Source organism: Rhea americana, unplaced genomic scaffold (genome assembly GCF_003343005.1).
Source record: "Rhea americana isolate MKP2758 unplaced genomic scaffold, rheAme1 scaffold_13, whole genome shotgun sequence".
In the NCBI taxonomy this organism is placed as follows: Eukaryota; Metazoa; Chordata; class Aves; order Rheiformes; family Rheidae; genus Rhea; species Rhea americana.
The window spans coordinates 641,573-662,772 of record NW_028185372.1 but is presented as its reverse complement, the minus strand read 5'-3'; the positions used below and the strand labels follow the sequence as shown (position 1 = coordinate 662,772).

The 21,200-nt window shown below is 37.1% G+C and overlaps 1 protein-coding gene across 1 annotated transcript; it reads left to right on the top strand.

Annotated features, from left to right (window-relative positions):
* Nucleotides 1-1,247: 1,247 nt before the first annotated feature.
* On the top strand, nt 1,248-19,081 carry GOLPH3 (golgi phosphoprotein 3). The gene is made up of 4 exons (XM_085297691.1): nt 1,248-1,271; nt 5,241-5,372; nt 11,559-11,673; nt 15,062-19,081. The coding sequence occupies exons 1-4, from the start codon at nt 1,248-1,250 to the stop codon at nt 15,484-15,486; spliced, it is 696 nt and encodes a 231-aa protein (XP_085153817.1). The 3' UTR covers nt 15,487-19,081.
* Nucleotides 19,082-21,200: the final 2,119 nt, after the last annotated feature.

Genomic DNA, 21,200 nt, shown 5'->3' with positions numbered 1-21,200 from the left:
TTTCATAAAAGTTCTTGAAGCAGCATCCATTGTGTAAAAATGACCAACACGCTTGGCACTGATTTTTGCCAAGTACATTCAGATGGACTGGTCGTACTTAAGACTTCTTTCTGATTGTTTACCTACATAGTAAATTACTGTGGTCATTACAGCAGTGTTTTGGGGGACCTGAGATGGAGAAGATGGTGTCTGTCTTTTTTWAAAAAACCTTTTTATAAATATTCTCTCAAGTCTGAAATTTCTCAAGTAATTTATGGATTTAAAATATTCAGAAATTTAAATTTTGAGTGTATTGAAGAAGAATTGGAAGTAAATATATTCTGTAGGAATCTACTTTAATGCCTCTGCAACAGTTGTTCTGTAATTCCTAGTACTGAGTGCTTCAACAATGTATTTGAATAGCTTTCAAATTCGGAATGCTCWGATGTTGTCCGTGCTAATACGTATGTTTTCTTTCTACTCTTTGCCCTTGCTGTTATAGCTTTGATAKAGTGTAAACAGAAGATCCCACTAGCTTTTTCATAACAGGGTGATAATATTTGAGCTGCTGGAAGATATGAATTCTTTATCTGTGCAGGAATTCTCACAGTTTCTAGAAATCCTTATAAACGTTTTTTTTGCAAGTCCTGGACCTCGGTTTCATTTAAGGTACAGGATTCTGAGGTTTGAGAGCYGAGGGGCTTGGAAGCAAGCTGAGGGGTAGGATAGTGTTAGGGAATAACAGAGCTGAAGTTCTGAGAGGCATCAGTAGGACTTTTCCAGGCAGAACCTCTTCCCTGTCCTTCCCTTCCCTGTGGGGCCTAAGTAAACCCTGTTTTCCGGTTGTACTCTGCAGGCAGCATCTGTAGGACAGTGGGCCTTAAGAGTATACTTAATGCCGCAGTTTGTATGCAGATCTGAGCTTGTGTATTCCTATAGCAAGTAGGAAGAAACTGCAAGAGCTTGCACTTTGCTCAGCAAAACTAGACCCAGCCTCTCAGAAAGGCTTGCTTGCTTGCTCGTGTGCTAACTATGTGGCTTTTTCTCCCCCAATTAAAGCAGAGCAAGAATAAGGTGCCTGCTTACCACGTRGAGTATAAATACTTCTAGTGTGCAGTCTGGTCTGCCTCATCTGTGTAAGCAGCTCAAAGGGAACTCCTGAGGGTCACAAAAAWTCAGGTCTTTTTATAAAGTTGGAAGCACGAAGTTATAATGTATGTCACAGTAACGTGGGGTGGGGAAGCAAGCCACCAGATGAATGTCTCACCATGGGTTGGTGGGGAAATGAAGAGGTAAAAGCAGAGAGTGGAAGATAAGGTAGGTGAGGCACAGGGCCATGGTTAGGTGTTACTATACGTAAAAGTGGGAGTCTTGTATTTTAAGTGACTAATAGCTTTCTGAACAGGAAAACCTGGGTGAGCTAGGAATTTGAGAAGGGACATAGGAAGAGAGGAAAGGGAATAGATACTGCAAGAGGTGATGGGAGACATACTCTAATGAACATGTATTTTGGATGACTTAATCTTCAAGCAGAAGCAAATTCTCTTAGTTCTGTTTGCCATACTTGACTGAGTTTTCAAAGTTAAAGTGTAACAGATTTCTATTATAAAGTTTATTTTCATTTCCCATTATGCTTGTCTAGCAAAACTTGTTTTTACCTTAGAATTTCTGGATCTACACTGAAGAAAAAATGTTTTTGTGCTGTGTTTGTGTAAATAAACATGAAYTGTAAACATTCTTATGATCTTTGAATAAGCATAGATTTAATTTTGTCTTGTGAGCTATTCTTAGCTTAAAGTGCTATTCTAATGTGGCAGCTGTCAGATAAAAATAACTCTATCTTGTAGAGAGTTATCTTTTTTCCCCTCTGCTGCCTAGCAATTTTAATGAAAGAAGTATTTCATTGACTTAGGATGTTTATAAAATTATAAAAGCATGTAAGAAGATGGGTAAAGCAAAACTATCTTGTGTTTTGTGGTTGGGAATACTAGTGCTGTGTAATAGCATTAAATAGTGGAATGACTTGCATCTATAAGCAGTGATCTTTGATGTCGACAGAACATGGTTTTAAGAGTTTTAGGTATTTGGAACATAATACAAGAATAGTGTTAAGTGGTCAGGCCAAAGGCTTATCTCAGTGAAAGGGTATACACAGGATGATTCCTCTTCCAGTTTACCTTTCCAACTAAAGTGGGCTTCCCAAACCACCTGTGGCTTATGGGACCATTGCTGTCTTATCAGACCTCATTATAAATCTCCTATGAGTTTAACAGATATTTTTAAAGTTTTCTTTTGCCTTCTTACAGAAACAGTTCTTAGGTGAAAAAGAAGTTACCTTTGATTTTTAAGCCTGCTAGCCAACCTTATTTGTCACTCTCTAGTTCTGTGTGGCAAACAAAAAAAGTTTGCTGTGCAAGCAACACATTATTCTATATTATTATTCTCCTTCTCTAGAGATACGTTGTTGTTCTCCCTACCCATTTCACTCCCCTTTTCTTCCCTGTCCGTCTGTAGCCTTTATAATAAGCAGTAGTATTGTATTGCTGAGTATTCTTTTTTCTCTTTTCTGTACTTTTTTTCTAGTTAACATACTGTGTGCTATTTGAGATAGGTGACAGGGAGCTGTTTGCAGTATTGAAGATAAATGCCTATGTCTGTATTTTTCAGTTACACTAAGAAGTTTGAGATAATTTWAAAAAACAATTTAGTTAGGCTATTGTGTGCTAAACTGACCTGTGAATGTTGCTTCGATTGTCTAAAGTCTTTGCAGTAAGTGCCAAAAATGATCAGTTCCTTTTTCTGAACTATCTGGAGAGACCAGTTTAATGAATTGAGAAGTGTTCAGGATGATGCCTTCTGTCACAAAATATCTTCTCTTTCACCATGTTAATAGCGGTATAATCTCTGTATCTTAAAATTGGAGTTCTTTCTCTTGTGGACCAGCTGCAAACCCTCAACCTTTCATCAAAGACTATATATATATATAWAAAAAAAAATCCTGACTTTGTTTTTTTCTAACCCACTAGTGCAAGCACAGTCTGTTAATGAGGACCGTAATCTTTCTGAGTTGCTCTTCGAGATCACTTGATTAAAAACTGTTAGATGGTTTTGCTGTTTGCACCCTTGGAAGTTTAGTAGACCAGCCTGGATAAAGCCCTGAGCAACTTGGTCTGCCTTCATAGGTGAACCTGCTTCGAGCCAGAGGTTGGACTGGAGATCTCCTGAGGTCCCTTCCAACCTGAATTATGCTTTGGTCCTATTGCTTCTGGCACATCTCTGTGCAAGTCACTGCCTGTAACCAGATATGTTGAATAACTGCTGGAGCAGAAGAATTTGTGTTTGATTACTGAGAAGCAGTGGTGCCAATGTCACCTCATTGAAAAATACTCATTTCAGTAAGTTTTCACTACTACACAAGGAAATAAATTCTAGAGTTTAAATTATTTGAATAATAATATAACACTTCCTGTGAATAGAATATGATACTACAGCTGTAAGCTTGTCTAGTGGATTTTTATTTTGCATGTTTTGTCTGGTTTCAAAAATTATGTAAGAATGCCATTTAATTTGAAATAATATAATGTAGAAGGCATCATTTTTCATCAGTTGGGGTACTCCACATAGTTTTATATGTTTTTGGCAAGGAAGTATCTGATGCCAACCAAAATCTTAATCTAGAGAAGGGCTGACTTCTGGTAGTAGCTGATACTCACAAAGTGTGAGCTTTGATCAGAGGGCTGATGAGACAACCTCTCAACTGCCATTCCAACCCCATATTTGTGGCCTGTTAGATAGATGTTTATGACATATTTCATTGAAACTTTCTAGAAATACAGAGCTTTTGTAGAATTTTTAGGAGTATTGGGTTTTTATATAATACAGCTCTTGAAAATAGCTAAATGGAAGCTACCAAATGGAAGCATGGTCCCAAAACTCTGTATTTAAGGGCATGCGTTTGCTGATGACTGGTTTATACACCTAAGGATATTTAGCAGAATCTAGCTGTATGCATCTGATGCATCACTGCACATTGGCAACTTCTGTTTGCAAATAGTATAAAATTGCATTGCTCATGATTTAAGCTAGTCTTTATTAGTGGTTAGGATGAGAATCCTATGAAAGGCAGTGTTCTTCCTGTTCCGTACACTTTTCTCCAAAGTGTCTCAAAGTGAGTGTTTTCACAAACGGGATGCCAGCACTAGGGGAGTTTTGGAAGGCCTTTCTGTATCACACCCAGTGTTTCCATAATCATTTCTCCAAAGACAAATCAGTTCTCAAAATTATTTTGTTTTGTCTTAGATACTGTTCTTGCATCTGGAATGTTTTTATGTTAAATGTTGGCTACTCCCTAACTAAAATAGAAGTTCTCTTCCCACTGCAAGTGAGATCTTCAGCTCTTAGTTTTGTAAATAAATTTRTTCTGCCTTCTGTAAGTGTTTAGTGACTTTGAAGCTTTCCTTAAACTGAAAGCTTGAGTTTTGAAACTGACCATTCTTAGTTTTCATAAGGTTTTGGTCACAATTTTAAAGCGATAAAGTTCAAAAGTGAATAAATGTATTTCAAGGTATTGAATAGATTCATTGAGTCAAATATTTTGTTCTGTCATGTAAGAAGATAGCTATCAAGGATGCAGAAATACAGATTGAAAAGCATGTTAGATGTGGTATAGTTTGTAGAATAGATGAGGTTTGCAGTTTTGCAGTTCGTGTAAGAGCAGCCTGCATTAAATTTCAAAAATACATCAAATATGTTTAAAAGATTTAAATAACCGAAGAGTAGCAGTATAATAGCTGTTCTAAATATTTTTGTGAAAAACTTACTTAATACTGATTTCAGATTGTTATTACTTTATCAGTGCTAGACGTTTTATGGATATAAAATAATTTTAATACTACTTGGGGAATCTGGATAAGCCTGTGTGATGTTGGAAATGCCAAACGCTTGAGGTCTGAAAAATGTAATTATGTGACTTTAACTACTTATAAACTATACTTTATATCCAGTAGTTGCTGATATCTTGCTGTTTTAATTTATATCACTTTTCTGTAGTTCACTGTTCTTCAAAGAGTGGAGATTGTTTCAGAACTAATTGGGATGGATGTGTTTCTCTTTTATATTTTCAGTGAAGCATGGTAGTTGACTACCTGTGCTACTTCAAATTGTGTTAGGGTAGGAAGAACTGGATAAAGAAGGCAGTAAGCCCTTTTTATTTGTTTTCAAGTGTAGAGGGGAAATCTCTTACTATCTTTCATTTTTCACAGGGTTACACATCCTTCTGGAATGATTGCATCTCCTCAGGATTGCGTGGCTGTATGTTAATTGAATTGGCATTGCGAGGGCGTCTTCAGCTAGAGGCTTGCGGAATGAGGCGCAAAAGTYTATTAACGAGAAAGGTAAGCAGGGAAAAATGGTCACATTTGCTTTCGTGACATGTTGCAGGCAGCACAGCAACTTACCAGTAGTTGTAAGGAAAAGACTTTTTCTTCTTTTTGTGAGGATAACGATTCTAACTAGTGACTTAAGTTAGATGCACAGTGTTACTGCCTAAAGTGTTTAAACTGTGAGCTCAAGGRCCTCGTAAATTTTCTGTGCTTGCTCTCTGCTCCTGTTCTTTCTCTTGACCTGTGTCTGTTGCTTTTGGGATCATTGCACAAGCGGTTGGCAGAGGCTCTGGCCAGGGTGCGGCAGCAGTTGCTGCTGAGAGCCAGTAGCACCAGTTGTGATCTGCTGAAGGAACTGGCTGTTGCAGCGTGGGTGAGCTGTGGGCTGGGGCTGAGAGGAAAGGCTAACTGACAGTGCGCCAGATGTATCCTGCAAGCCACCAGTTTAGCAGCTCTGGTGTACACAGTGACAGTCACAGTTCTGCACTGTGTGGGAAGGAAGTAATCCTTGTCTGGGCCCCAGAGAACACAAGCCTGTATGTAGTTTCAGCTTGTGACCAGTGTGTTAAATTTGGTGTACTCACCTAACTTTAAGATGGGCATGTTTTTAAGATTCTTTATGGAATTAGGCTGAAGATTTGAGGCTTTGATTTCTCATTTCTGCAGCTGTTTTTTTCCTTGGTATAAAATGTGCAAAGTCACACTGTTTGGAGAATGTTTATTTCATCAACATTAGTGGATACTTCTAAAATAGGTTTATTGAAAACATGGTCAAGTATTGCCTATTCACCACAAATGAATTTACTTCTATGGCAGACTTCCCTGTCAATATTATCTTTTGCTACATTTTTTAAAGGAAAGTTTGAAAATTTTCCAGCCTACTCCCAGCTTCCTTCACTTCTGAAGAATTGAACCTCTGTTCAGACAAACAGCTCCTGCTTCTTTTAGTTTCATTTGAGTAATTCAGCTTTGATTAGTTTGCACAGTTTTTTCCTCCAAAGCTTTTGGCTCCTTAGGCATTCAGGAATGTTCTTTAGCAGTTATTTTCACTTTACACAAACCTTATCAGATCTAACTGAAATTTTAACTGTGCTTTTTTAATAAAATGGAAAAATAACCTGTGCATACCCTCAAAGAATAAAAGCCAGGTTATTGTCTTACATTCTTTTTAATTTTATCACTTCTTGGTGTTTTCTTTTTTTTTGTATAATTTGTTTAAAGAGTTAAAAGCTACCCAGTATTAAATACTTTTTCTTTCTGCTGTTAAGACAATCCTGAGTTTTCTTTTTACAAGCAGAAGGGTTCTGTGAAAAAGACTTAATTGAAATTCAAATTAGGATGGATTTCTGCTTCAGGAATTGTCTGCAAATAAAATCTCTAACTACTGATATATACAGTGAGTCTTTCCCCCATCTTCCCCCAACCGTTCAATTGAGAAATCGTTCTCAGAGATGACTTCCACAGTTCTGTACCTTACTTTGAAGTCTTGCATTGTTTAACACCAAAATTCAGTCTTTTTTTTCTTACTAGATTTCAGTGTCTCAACTATCAAATGTCCCCTCTTCCCCTTTTTATAGGAACTTGCAGACATTGCTCTCCTTGCCCTCAGCTTTCTTTTTGTGTTGAGTATTGTGCTTAGTGAATGGAATGAGCTGTCTAGTTATATCCAGGGTTCAGTGAGGTGGGAGCTTCAGAAGCGATATCATTTTATATAGCTTCTCCCCTCAAGCTAAGCCTTCTTCTCTCCCCCCTTCATCCTTCCTGGGACTTGGTGGGAAGGTAGAAGCTCCTTAAAGCAGCAGTTGTTGGTCAGGAACCACACATCTTCAAGTCACAGTCTGTAAGAAGCAGTATAGGCTTTAGTCATTTTAATCTGTGTTGTAGATGAGAAGGGTAGTCCTGTCTTTCTCCAGTCTTCTGTCCTTGCAAAGAGACTTACCTGTTTTTGGAGCCTCTCAGGTTGTTACAAGTGCTTGTGCAACCATGTTGTAGATCAGRTAAGTGTTCTATCTGACTTCTGAAAACTGGTGACTTCTGTGATCAGTTTAGTTTTCCCTTGAATCACTTTCTTGATATTGTCATCTGGTGGTATGTAGGTGAGACTGCTGACACAAAGGGCAAGGTAAGAGCAGGAAGAGTGGACTACCTCTTCAGGGAGAAGTTCAGAGTTCTGTCCAGCAACCATCTACCTGTGGCCTTAGTCACACAGTTGACTTAAAAGATTGCCAGCTGCAATGATTTCCATTTCAAGCCTTAAATCAGACATATGTTAACAATTGTTGCACTTTCTACGACATAGCTTCAGAAGTGATCAAGACACATTAAATCCATATTTGAATGTCACAGAATGCAAATGAGACAATGAGAAACAGGCGGAGATGGCAGTGGTGAACTTTGCTGAAACTTGTAAAATGTCAGCGTGGTGTGGTTTATGTTGCAACATCCTTGTAAATTTATCCTGAGAATAGATAATCGTTCCAGTGTTTTGGAGTTCTACCTACCGCTGTCACTTCTGGAAACAAGTGAAAGTTGAGATTTCTGTATAAATAAAGTAATTTTTAAGACGAGTCATTGAAGATAGAAAATGGTACTCTATTCTGCCATACAATCAGAGAAAACAACTCCAATAACTACAGTTATCAAAAAAAAAAAAGAACAAAAACAAACAAACAAAAAAAAACCACAACCTACCTTGTCCTTGGTAGGTTAATTTATGTATGTTATAGCTGGCAATTCTGAGTGATTCACTCATGAGTTAATTTTTGTATTATTAAAGTTAAACCCCAGAGAGCTTGCTTAAATAAAAATCAACGCAAGAGGTGCTTAATCATTACCATCACTTAATTGCAAAGCTGCATGGTAGAAAATGCAAATTAAATACTTTATGTAATTGAAATGTCCTCAGCAATTGGGTACAAGGCAAATCTAGCACATTAGAGATTACTGAAAACTTGGAATAAGTAAAGCGCCTTTTTTGCAGTCTGGGCTGAGGACTATCATCTTTGAAGAATCAGCTTCTTAGCTACTTTCTCTACCTTAGCTCATCCATTAAAAAAAGGAAAAAATTATCTATCCTTGTGGATACTTAGTCTTCTGTGATTATTCRATTTGTAAGATCCTCAACCCACTTAACAACACAAGAAGGACAAGAAAAATACAACTTCTAATGTGAAAACTCTGGAGAAAAGTAATCAAGAAGCACTGGCCAATAAATCGTCCTTAAAGAACGTGCAGAGCTGTGAGCATAGGAGAATCGTGGCTAGGCCTCTCCTGTTGCCTGTCTCCATGCAAGTGTGTAGAGGGAGAGGGAGGAGAAGAGAAATTCCATGGAAGTATAATCCAAATTAGTTTGAGGGGAAGGATAAGTTGAATGGAAGAGTCTGTGTTCCTTACAGCTCTTTCCTCTGGGTCATACAGTCATGCTGGATTATTTTCAAATCAGCTGCTTAAACTTCCTTTCCAGTGACAGGAAAAATATCCCGAAGAACTCCGAGCAGTCAAGGAAAGCCTCTTTTTAAACTATATTAAAAATATTTTTCTAAACTATTTTTAAAACCTATTATTTCAAAAATACTCTGAAGTCTAGGTTAGATCTCTTCAGTGAGGATTTTATTTATAAAATAGGTCTATAAAATGATTTCACATTTTGTATCTTAGTTAGATGGTGAATAATAGGTTACTAACTGCAGAAGAGTGAAGATACCCACAGTGATTAAGCTTTACTGTGAAATTAATCATACAGGACAATTCAAAGATACTAGAATACATTTGTCTGCCAGAATGTCAGTTTTAAAAAGAAGAGAAGATTAAACTTGTTGGGATGTTGCAAGGTAAAGGAGGATCTGAAAGTGAGGGTATTGACAGAGTTGAATCTAGCAGCTTAAAAAATCTAACCTGAAGTAAGCTCCTAATTAAACAGGAGAAATGTCAAAAAAATTAGAATCTTGATATAAGACTTCAAGATATGTAATGTTCTTTTATTCAGTTAGTAGAGGTTTTGAGTGCAGCTGTGCTGCAAGCTCGTAAATCAAAAAGATGAATAAAAATATAAAGAAAATATATTAATAATATAAATTGCTGACTATTGAATTTCAAATAGGGATTGTCTTGATTAGACTGTAATTGTGTTTTTTAACACCAGAGTTTTAGATCAGAGTTTTATGGCTACAGACTGTCTAATCTTACTGCAGAAACAGAACATCAGGTTTATCTGGTCTCTCCCTGGCAGATAATTATTTTAAAATTCTCCACTGAATGCAATTCAATGACATCCCTGGGTATTTAATTTGCCTTATGAAGTTCTTGATAATACACATCCTGCATCTTTCATATTTCCAAAATAAGTTCATATCTTTTATTTTTTTCCCAGCTAGACACCCTAAGCTACTGGTTGATATTTTTTGYGTAAAAATCTTACATACTTTATTTTTAGAACTGAACAAACCTACTTCTTATTAATCTGTCATTGTAGACCGTTCTATTCTTGCTGATTTTGGTAAAATCTTAGTTTCTGTGTTCTTATATATGCCATTGGAGTTGGACATAGTATTCCAGCTTTGATCTGTTATTCAGAAAGAATTCTCTCATACAATATGGCTGTTCATACAATGTACAGAGGAAATTTGTCTCTTTACCAAAAGACTTGACTTTTGTTGATTCATTTAGTTCATAGCCTATTACTGTGACTACTAGATCTCTTTCCCGTCATTTTGAACTGTGTACTTTTTATTACTTGTTTTATGTTTGTTCGCTGTTCTCTTATCCTAATGATACGACTTTGCATTTCTTTTTAATTTCATCTCATGGACTTTGCACATGCCTCCAGTTTAGAGTAACCATGCCRTTATGAAGCTGTTGTACGCTACAGTTTGTTTCAATTGAGCGTCATCTACAGGCTCCTTAAGCGTGTATTTTGCTGCACTGTTGTTAGCATTAAGAATTACTAGCATTACGGAACAGATGTAAACCTGAAACATACTCCAACAGGACACGTGTTGCTTTTCCACCCTGGTAGTATACAACTTTTCAACTACTTGGAAGATGTATTTAATTTAAGATTTTTTACCTGCTGCTTCTCCCTTATGTATTGAATTTTTTGATATGAAGGAGTCTTCTTCAGTTGTCCATTATCTTTTTTACCTATGCATTGCTAACTTGTACTTCAATTGCTGATTTAATCATTATTTTCATGAATAACTTTGAACCTGTAGTAATTATTTTCCTAAAGAAGACTATTGTTTTTATTAAAACATTGACTTCTGCTTGTTAAACCAGTAAGTTTTAGTTTGGTGCTGCTGTTCTTCTAACCAGAAGAAAGTGGTATTTGTACATGGTTTATATAAGCTACTTATATTGGTAAACAAACAGTTATTCAAATTCGTAGTTCTTATTATATTACTGAGAATAACTTTTTTCCCTCTGCTTTTTCTTGGAGAAGGAATTCAATTAAATCATTTTAGTGGTTACTTAACAAACTTAAACATCCATCATATACAAAAACATTTATTAAAATAAGTAAAATAATATTTATTGAAACATAAATATTCTGCCTAATACATGTATTTTGTTTGTTAGTGAATGGAATATGGTGTTGCTGGTCAGCGTGTTCTTCAGAGCTGTAAACTCGTAGCTGTTTTCTTGAACCTGCTTTTTCTGTAGATCTGTAGAAGAAAACCAGTTTTCTTGCTTTTTCAGTTTTAATTGATTTCTCAGATTCGTGTGACCTAGTTGTTCAACTGTAATATTTGAATAAATTGACTTGAAGTTGTAGAACAGATGACTGCCATCAGAAGGCACTGATGTATAACACTGTATATATGTTTTATATATGTTATATATGTATATATACTACATGTATATGTAACACTGTAGTAGACTCTYTTAAGGGGGAAGTGCAGGAAATGGCCAGGTTAGTGGATTATCTTCCTTAAAATTTAAGTGTTAAGCATATATTAGTATTACAGTTTTTAGCTGACTAAGTGGATTATAAGTAGCTTAAGACAAARTAGTTTTTTTGCAACTAAAATCTTAGGAAAAATATATTTAACAACTAAATATATTTAAAACTTATGCATTCTTAAAGGAGAATTTTTAAATTCTCCTCAATTCTGGTAATGGGTAGATTTTTCTAATGTTTAATGCTTGATATTTACAGTAATGGATTAAGTTGAAATACAGACTGCATTTATTCTGTCTCAGGTGATTTGTAAGTCAGATGCTCCTACAGGGGATGTTCTACTTGATGAAGCTCTGAAACATATAAAAGAGACCCAGCCTCCTGAAACAGTACAAAATTGGATTGAACTGCTTAGTGGTAAGACTTGGGCATAATGCATTTGCTTTTTATGTGTGGGGTTTTTTTTTTTTTTTCCTCCTCCCAATAAAACTAATTATCTGGCATCACTAGAGAGTATACTGTAAGATTTGGAGAGAGAAAGTATGCAAAATAGTTAATTAGTCTGTCTTCTAGAGTAGTCTCTTGTTGATTGTAGCCTTTAATCAAATAGAAGTRACCATCACTTTTGACTTGACTTGGATATGGAAAGATCTAATGGAAGTGTCAGAGAACATCTCAACTCTGTGAAGGAGGAGGCATCTTCAGCTGAACCCAAAGTAAACCAAGCCTGTACCCTGGCTACCTTTATCTGTGATTGCAAAGGCAGGTTAGTGGAAGTTTGGAGTATAGCTATGTGTCTTCAGTATTCAGATCCTTTGACAAGAAAAGGAGATAAGGAACTCACTATTCTGATAGAAAATTCAGGGTGGAAATTTGACTATTTAATCATAAAGAGGAAAGAGGCAATATACTTTTTTCTGTTTTTCCATTAACTRTTTGGCAAAATGTAATAAATATTTTCAAATCATTATGTTCAAACCAAAGGCTTCAAGATGGGTACTTTGCATGCAGTTGTTCTGGTGAATGCTAATAAATTGTTGCTGAAAAGATGAAAAGTCCATTAGACTTCATCTTTATCGTTGCAGTTAAATGTTTTGCACGTACTTCCGCAACAGTTAAATTCTCAGGATGCTTTAGTTAAACTGAACGGAACAATGACCATCTTTTAACATGTAGTGCTTTTTATTGTTTTCTGTAGCCAGAATTCATTATTAAGGTTTGTTTTTGTGCATTTTATGAAATGCACAAAATACAGATTCCCTAGAGCTGTACAGACAGTGTAGGAAACATCCCCCCCCGCCCCCCGCACACACACACACTCTTTTGTCAACATGACTTTGGTAGGTGAGAGGTAATAAGCCTTGAGGTTTTGTCTAAATTTGTCATGTATGTAACAACCCAAAAGTTTCAAATACCAACAAAATGTCTCCTGCCTTCACTGCCATCCTGTTTTGATTGGGTTCTTCCCATTCTGCTTGTGCCACTTGAATCGGCCTTCCTGCCACTCCAGTTTGTACTTCATGCCCTTGCCATCACTCGTGTCTTCCTCTCTGACTGTGTGTCAGGCGGAGAGGGCGGAGCGAGGAAGGAAGGCAGAGAGGGAGAACARGTCATAGGATCATAGAAGGGTAAGGTTGGAAGGGACCTCTGGAGATCATCTAGTCCAACCCTCAGCGTAGCCCATACAGGGATTGAACCCATGACCTTGGCATTAGCAGCGCCACACTCTAACCAACTGAGCTAGACCTGCCCCCAGAGCGGTGCTGGTCAGCAGGGGCAYGGCTGCACAGCCGTACAGCCCAGAGTGCTCTTGCGCAGGTCCGCCGCAAGTTTGCAGCTTGCAACAACAATCCATTCTTCTTCCYTAGATACATAATTTGCACTGACATTTCACCTTTCTCCTAGTGTGAAACACATCAAGTTAGTGCTGATTCAAAAAAGGTCAACTAATGAATGAGCAAAACTAGGTTTTCTTCAAGGCCTGATCCTGCTAAGCTTTGGCTCTGGGAAGATGCTGCTGGTGCTGTAGCTGACACTTGCATCAGTCCTCTTTTCTTATACATGGGTGCTTATTTCTTGAGTAGGGTTAGGGGTCTTTGCATTTCCCATGGCTTAAAAGGTGCCCTACAAATATAATTATTTTGATGTTTTGTCTTGAGTTTTTTGGTAGACTGCACCAAAAAATTATTTAGAATTTTAGTCAGGAGAGTGATCCTGGAAGATAGCTACTCCATCTGTAACTGTCAGTGATGCAAAGATACTGCTTAAAATTACAGTGTATGCAAGGAAATATTTGTATAGACTTATAAGGCTACATTTGCCAGGCTGATGTTTTTTTACAAGCTGGAAATATTGACATCCAGGTCGGAATGTCAGGTCTTTCAGTAAATGTAACAAACATCTGTTTTTATTTCTACAAGCAAGTTTCTGTGTAATTGAGAGGATTGGTCACAAGGTGTCGCCATGTTACAAATTTTTATTAGCATATAGAAACATCTACCTAACAAAATTAAAGAAAAACATCTAGGAAATAATCTCTGTCCTATGAAGCTTACTTTTATTGCATTACACTTCTCAGATTCATTCTAAAAAATCTTGTTCRTGGTCAGTGTGGGGAATCACATTCAGTACAGTGTGGGTCGTACAGGAACTTACATAGTTCAGTATGTAAAATGGGCCTGGGTAGGTTCACAGAATCTTTGCCTTTCGCTATGCAGTTGGTGTCACCTCATTTACTTACTTTCCTTGACTTTTCCTTAAATATGTTGTATATCAACTTCCATCACAATGAGAAAAACTGTAAACTCATTTGTGAGTTCCTTTTTATTATTATTGTGCATATACCCGTGATTTTTTTAAAAAACTTTACCAGTTCAAAACAAAATGCTTTAGAACCTTTCAGATTGCTTATGGAAAAAGCCATATGCATAAGAAATAYTTAATGTTATCTCTTCTCTCACATCTTAAAATGTAAGTTCTTTTATATCAGATGTAGATTTTAATATTTATATTAAGTACTCAGGCTGTACCTAAAATTTTAGCTTGCTACATAAACTTTTAAACAAAGGTAGACTTGTCAAAGTGCGTCACAACTTCTGCTTTATCAGTGGTTGTAGTTGTTGCTTATATTACTTTGCTCTTTAAATTCCCTCTTGYGCCTTAACAAGAAACATTAGAAATAATTTCTGTAAAACAGTAAAGACCCCACTCTCCTTACTCACGCTATATGTCTCATTATTTCATCTTGGAGGAGAGGGGGAGGGAACAGAGAGAAGGAATGTAAACCTGAAGTAGAAAAAAGAAAAGGACATGTAGGGCAGATGGGCATCAGCTTGTCTTTGTGGCTGGAAAAAATGGCAATGACACTCATTCCAGTCCCTGAAGTGATAAAGGCTGGAAAGAGGCAAATGGACAAGCTTGGAGGAAATTCTTTGTTTTTATCTAAATTAAAAAAAAACAAAAAAACCCAACAAATACTATTTCTTTATGACTTGTGTTTTTCCCTTCAGTACAAGAGTGCTTATTTGTCATATCCTTTATCAGGACATGGCTTAGCTAGCATTTCATCCAAAATTTACATGCACACTGAAGCTCCTCAAAGAAGCTTTTATGGTTTCCCTGTTTGTGCATATATATCTGGGAAGGTCAGAGATCAGAGAAATGCTGACATGAGCACAGCATCTTGTTTTCAGCTATGTGAATTTGACAGCTCATTCTGCACCGCAAGGGGGGGGGGATTTAATAGTACAGATTAAACTTTGCCTGACTGTTGGCTTTTTTTTTTTTTTTTTGCTTGCTTTTTTAGGTGAAACGTGGAATCCATTAAAGTTGCACTACCAATTACGGAATGTCCGTGAACGGTTAGCTAAAAATCTAGTGGAAAAAGGTGTACTGACAACAGAGAAACAGAACTTCCTTCTTTTTGACATGACTACGCACCCTCTCACCAACAACAATATCAAACAACGCCTCATCAAGAAGGTTCAAGAAGCAGTTCTTGACAAATGGGTGAATGACCCTCATCGCATGGACAAGCGCTTGCTGGCACTCGTTTATTTAGCTCATGCTTCAGATGTTCTGGAGAACGCTTTTGCCCCCCTTTTGGATGAGCAGTATGATTTAGCTACAAAGAGAGTGAGACAGCTGCTGGATTTAGACCCTGAGGTTGAATGTATGAAAGCCAACACGAATGAGGTTCTGTGGGCTGTTGTAGCAGCTTTCACAAAATAACTGCAATCAGACTGAAATGTTTTTTCTTCTTTCATGTAAACCAGTTGTTTCTCTTCTATTGACTATTCATGTTTTCTGTAATTTGTACCTTCTCACACGATGAATTGGCTCTTATTTCGTGGGAATTATAAGTGGTATATTCCCTCCTTTGTGTGTCTGTATACAGGGTTCTGCTGGTACAAGAGACCTTCCTGTTTAAAAGCAACAGAAAAAGGTTTTACTGCCATATTGGCATTTCATTTATATTAAATTTGAATTATCTGAAATACTTGGTTTAATCTATTTTTCATCTTTTTGTTATTGCAGTGGTTTAGCTTGGGAAACACCTCAAAGAGGAAATGTGCATGCAGTTGGATCACTAGTCTTTGACGCAGATGTGTGCATGCATTGATAGTTCTGCACTACAATTCATAACAGATCAGAAAAGGGCCTTCTTAAAATCACCAAAGCTCCATATTGAAGTATCTTCAAGACACTTTATACACAGACATTGTTTCAATTATGCTTAACAAAATTACTTTGAAAGCATAAAGCATTACATTAAGCAGCTTTGTCAATAGTTCTTGATAAAGGCCCCATGAATTTTACTTTACATGTAAATCTCCTGTGTACTTACACTTTCATTAGAACTATAACTGAGATTAAGATTAAGGCTAGTGTAGAAAGGTCCAATTGTTTCATAAAACAGTTTTGGGATGGGATACATTCCATTATATTGTATATATAGTTCAAAATGTATATTAACAATCTCCCCCATCTTAGTATTTTGCAAGATTTACTTAGTTGTACACCTGGTGCCCCCTTAACTTGCTGTCAGTCATTGCCATTTGGTGGAAAGAAAGGCCTCTTTAAAGAGCATATATGTGAAAGCTGTTTGTTTCCAGTGTCTACAGAGTTTACCATGCAGGTATTCTCGGTCTATGCATTGCCTTTGATAATTAGTGTATGGAAAGAGACCACTTTCTATCATTGTTTGTAATTTCTTTTTTCCTGTGTGGAAGAGGCTTGTGACCAGTACAATTCTTGAGTGCAGTTTTTAATTTTGTTTGTACACAAGTTAACGTTTGTCTCTTAAGTGTCATAATCTGTTCTACACTTTAAAAACAAAAAGTCAGTCCTAGCCAGTGTTGCATGTAAATGATTAGCAAGTAATGACTGCAGTTCGATGAAGATTTCTGTAATGGGACGCTTTACTATATTTTAATTTTTTATATACAATTATGCTGATTAGCACACTATTGTACAAAAATATATATATATAAAAAACTTTGGCTTTTTAAAAATTATTGCCTCTTTACCACTGCTTGTTATTATCTTCCATTTGTTTCACAGTGTGAATATTACGCATTGAAAAAATTAAGCATTGATTTATCTGTTTTTTTCCTCATAACAGTGCAGATTTATAGCGGGGCTTACAGGTGTTTAGAAACTTTTTTGATTACTATTCAAAGCAAGAATACTAGATGGTGTATAACTGTAGAGTTGAAATTTAAGGGATCCCCTAATCTGTATACTAGCTTTTTACCTACAGTAAATAAACTATGATCTTGAAAGTGCCTGAAACAGAGCAAGCATGTCATTTTTATTTTGTGTTGCTAATTAGAAAGGTTTTATCGTTTAACTGAAAGCTTTAGTTAATATCCTTCTTATTAGAAAGGGAGGGTTTATATTAAGTAAAGCAAACTGACCTGATCAATGGAGTCGCTCAGATCTGCAGGATTCATGGCTGAGACGGACCGAGTTAGCTAAGAGTATGTGGCTGTGCCTGCCGTGGGTAGACCTCTTTCGTCTTGAGCACAGCTCTACAGCCTCATCTCTGACTGGACTTCTGATTTTGCACTTTGTTTTAAAACATTTAGAGGCCTAAGTAGTTGACTTTAAAATACAACTTAAATTCATCATACCTCTATAACCTTTTTTTGATAAAGGTTTTTAAAATATGGTCCTTAACATTTAATGCCATGCTGTTCTTTCAGTTCTTAAATGCTCTTTCTTTAGAAAAATGAAATTAAAGGTATATTGCAAAGTATTTCAAACTCTGGTTTACAAATAAAAAGTTAAACAGTATTTTCTCAGTTGTAAAGTGCTGTGTTTAAAACTTTGAGGAGCTTGGGCATGAACTTTGGACATTTCTAAACTTTTTCAAAATGTGATTGCTTTGAGCGTGGGGGCAAATTGAAAACTGCTGTGTTGCTCTTACATTTGACAGTCTACAGAATGCTTTTTGTACTTGACAGTATATGTTAACTGGTTGCTTTTGTTGTCTCTCTCGTGTTTTTTCCTTTTCTGTAGCTCTTTGAGAGGAGAGAAGAGCAGTTAATTAGAAAAGTTAGAAAAGAGTAGGATATTCAGGAGTAAATTGAGAGCATAAATGTTAAAACAACTTTGAAAATCTAAACTACTTGAAACATGTTACAGATTGACAGCATCTTTTCACAATCCCTTTTCTGTCCCCTCATCTTTGTTTTCCGATTTTTTTTCGCGCTCCTGCTTGTTTCATGTTAGGTTGAGAGGAATAGCGTCCCCCCCCCTTTACAGCTAATGTGGTAAGAAGATCACCCCTCTTTTTACCTCCTCCAGTAAGAGTTTTTAAATTATTTCATGTACAAGACAGAGACCTGCAGTATTCGTTATCAGTTTAATTTTGCTTAAAGATAGAACCTCTGTCTGCAATAGGGAGAGTTTGCATTACGTGGATCCTTGATCCTCTCTGACAGGTTCAGTGCAAGCCACAACGGGTTTGCGAAGGGAGGCAGTATCTTCTGTTGGCTTCCTGATAYGAGCTGGGAGCAGGGGGACAGGTAGCTTTGAGGATCTCGAGTCCTAGGTCGTGCTTTTTTATTATTTATTTTATTTTATTTTCCCCTTAAAAAAGAAAAAATGCAAAGCCTCACAAGTGCTACCAGACCTTAAGTCTGAACRATGAAGGAAAATTTGCTGTGCTGTAAGGGATGATTTAGCAAACATCTCCACCTTTGTTACTGTTTGTTACTACGATAGGGGAAATTTAAACAGATTTAACATAGGAGACTGCTTTGTTGGGCTGCGATAAAGGTACCTTTGTTCTCCTTACCTACCGCTGCRGCTCGCAGAGGCCTGCTGTCGAGGCAGTTCTGGATGCACCGAGTCGTCAGCCAGCTCTCACCAGCTACTTGCAGTGAAGGTTGCTATCCATATCCTGAACTCRAATCGGTATCTCAAGGAAAAATAGATACTATTCAGGGGCTTAAAAAAAGAAAATCCACTCATGTCAAAGGTGGAATTTAAAATATAAATCCAGAAGCCAGTATACTTTTTTGGAAATGTTAYAGTTCTTGAGATTTACATCCTCCTCTCCTCTGTTTGTAGAGATGATACTACAGTGTTCTTAGCTGAGATGTTAGTGAGAACTTTGTGCGATGCACGATGTTTTTGAGCTCTGCATACGCTTCCAGGTGAAAATGGTGTAAATTGGCTATAAAGGACTGGTAATTGAGTGCTCATGTGTTCATGCCCATTTCTCCTGCAAAGTGAAGATATGTATCAACTAATGTGTTCTCTGTGAACTGGACTGAATCTGTAATGAAACAAAATAAAGCACCCTTTCACGTTACAAGCTGCAAATGGTTAGTGTGTATCACCTGCATGCAGTATCTGAAGGATTCATCTGTTAASTGATTTCCAAGTATTTTTCATAAGGTTCTGGCTTACACCAGCTTGGCAAACAGAAYTTAAAGAATTTCCATAAAGCCTCATTTCTGTCTAAATTGACTTCAAGTAGCTTTGACTAGTCAAAGCCTGTTATATTGTAGTTTCCYCTATTGTGTTCACTGTCTGTGTGTGGAAGGGTGTTTCCAGATTCAGAGTACAGACTTTTCCRAAAGAAGAAACTGATTTATTCTGTGATAATGCTAATGTTTACAACAGTTTAATTATGCAGGAAATCATGTTTTCAAGTGTTTCAGATGCATAAGCATCAAGTATAAAAATGTGCTTTCAGGTATGTGTAGGAGGGGAGGCCCTTAGGATKGGGAAGAAGCGTTGGGACAGAGCTACTGCCCAAGTTCATCTCTGAATAAGTTATGGAGCTCCCTCCTCCTCTTGTTTTCCAAGACCCAAGTCTTGTTTTCTTGCGCCTACAAAGCAGCAACACTAAACGCTTGGGAAAAGTCAAGGAAAATAAATGCCTTCTGACTCAGCAGAAAGCTGCTCTAGAAATGGCTCCTAAGCAGAAAGGATAGGGAAGGAAATGATGAGTGTAGCTTTTGGCTTTTTTYCCCTACCTTTCTGCACTTCCAAACAATTCATTGTTTCTTTTTTTCCTCTTGACTTTGGCCCATCTTCTCCATTTCTTCTCTTTTCCCCATTTCACGTCTTGCTGATTTCCTCCTTCATGCTCATGAACAATCCGTACTGATTTCCTGTCTTAGCTACTTACACTCTTGCTTCTTTGTTACTAATCTTTTTCTTCCTTTACTTCTACAGTCGCTCAAGCTCAGCTCAACCCTCAAGTTGCTTTCCTCTCTTCTCTGATTCTCTGCTGATGCTTCAAGAAACCAACCCTTCTTCAACAACTGAAATCTGATACTCTGCAGATTTTAGCTTTGTGGTTGATTGACTTAAAGGAATCTACTTTCTAATCAAGAGTTTCACAGCATCTGGCTTTCTGCTGTGGCTTACATCACGCAATTTAAGATGGATGGRAACTGATGCTAATTTACCTTGAAACTGCTGTCTGCATGTTTCAAAAGCTATGCTGTTATCCATGCAGCAGGGTGGACATACAGCTGAGGGTGATGATTTTGTCAGCAGTCTCATGTAAGTAGATCTTCTTCCAGTGTCAGTGCTCTAAAAAACTTGCTTTCTTCTGCTGGAACTTACCCTATAGTGAGGGCATATATTCGAGATTAATTTTCCTTCTGGGTTCTATTAAAAAAAGGGTTGAGCTTGTGCTGCAGCTCCGAAAAGCATCTTCTTGACTTGGCCATCTATTTTWATTGAAGTTACAGAGATAAATTACTTGGAAACTTCCTTCACTTTGGTTAGAAGGGGAGAAGTGGGAAAAGAGAGAAATGCGAATATACTTACAATATCATCACATTAACCTTGTTTTCCTGGCAAAATAGACTAATGTTTTGCTTTTTTTATTTTTGCTTTCTTGACTCCTAATACATCRCTCAGTTCCTACCCTTCTGGTGTTTACTTGGACAGGCTTTACCATCATCTAATGCACTAGTCTGTCAGGATTTACGGTATGTTGCCCCTTCCTTTTATACATTTCTTCAAGTCTGGGGKTTTTTTCGCTTTTCCCTGGGATTGATCTTGAAGGCAAACATTACAAGAGGGCTTTGGTGGTGCCGTGCAGCAGGATTGGTGTTCTCCAGCCAGCTGATACTGCCCCATGAAACATGTTGGAGGACTTGTCTAGAATGAGTCTGCCCTGGGACATTTTCCTGGGGCACTTACCTTGTGGCTTTGTTTCAGATGCTGAACCTGTTCCACGTGGCAGCACAAAGCAGAGTTACGAATGTTAACCAGGTCCATAAAACGACAGAGAGTCTTTATAGGCCTTTCTTTGTTTTCTGTTTGTGCAAATGAAACCAAATCATGTTAAAACCAGCTTTTAAAATTCTGCTATGACTCTTTAAGCTCTGGAGGACCTCAGTCACTTTGGAAGATAAGATTGAGCTAGGCCATGTAAGTTTTGCAACTCTAAATAGAGCAATACCTACATG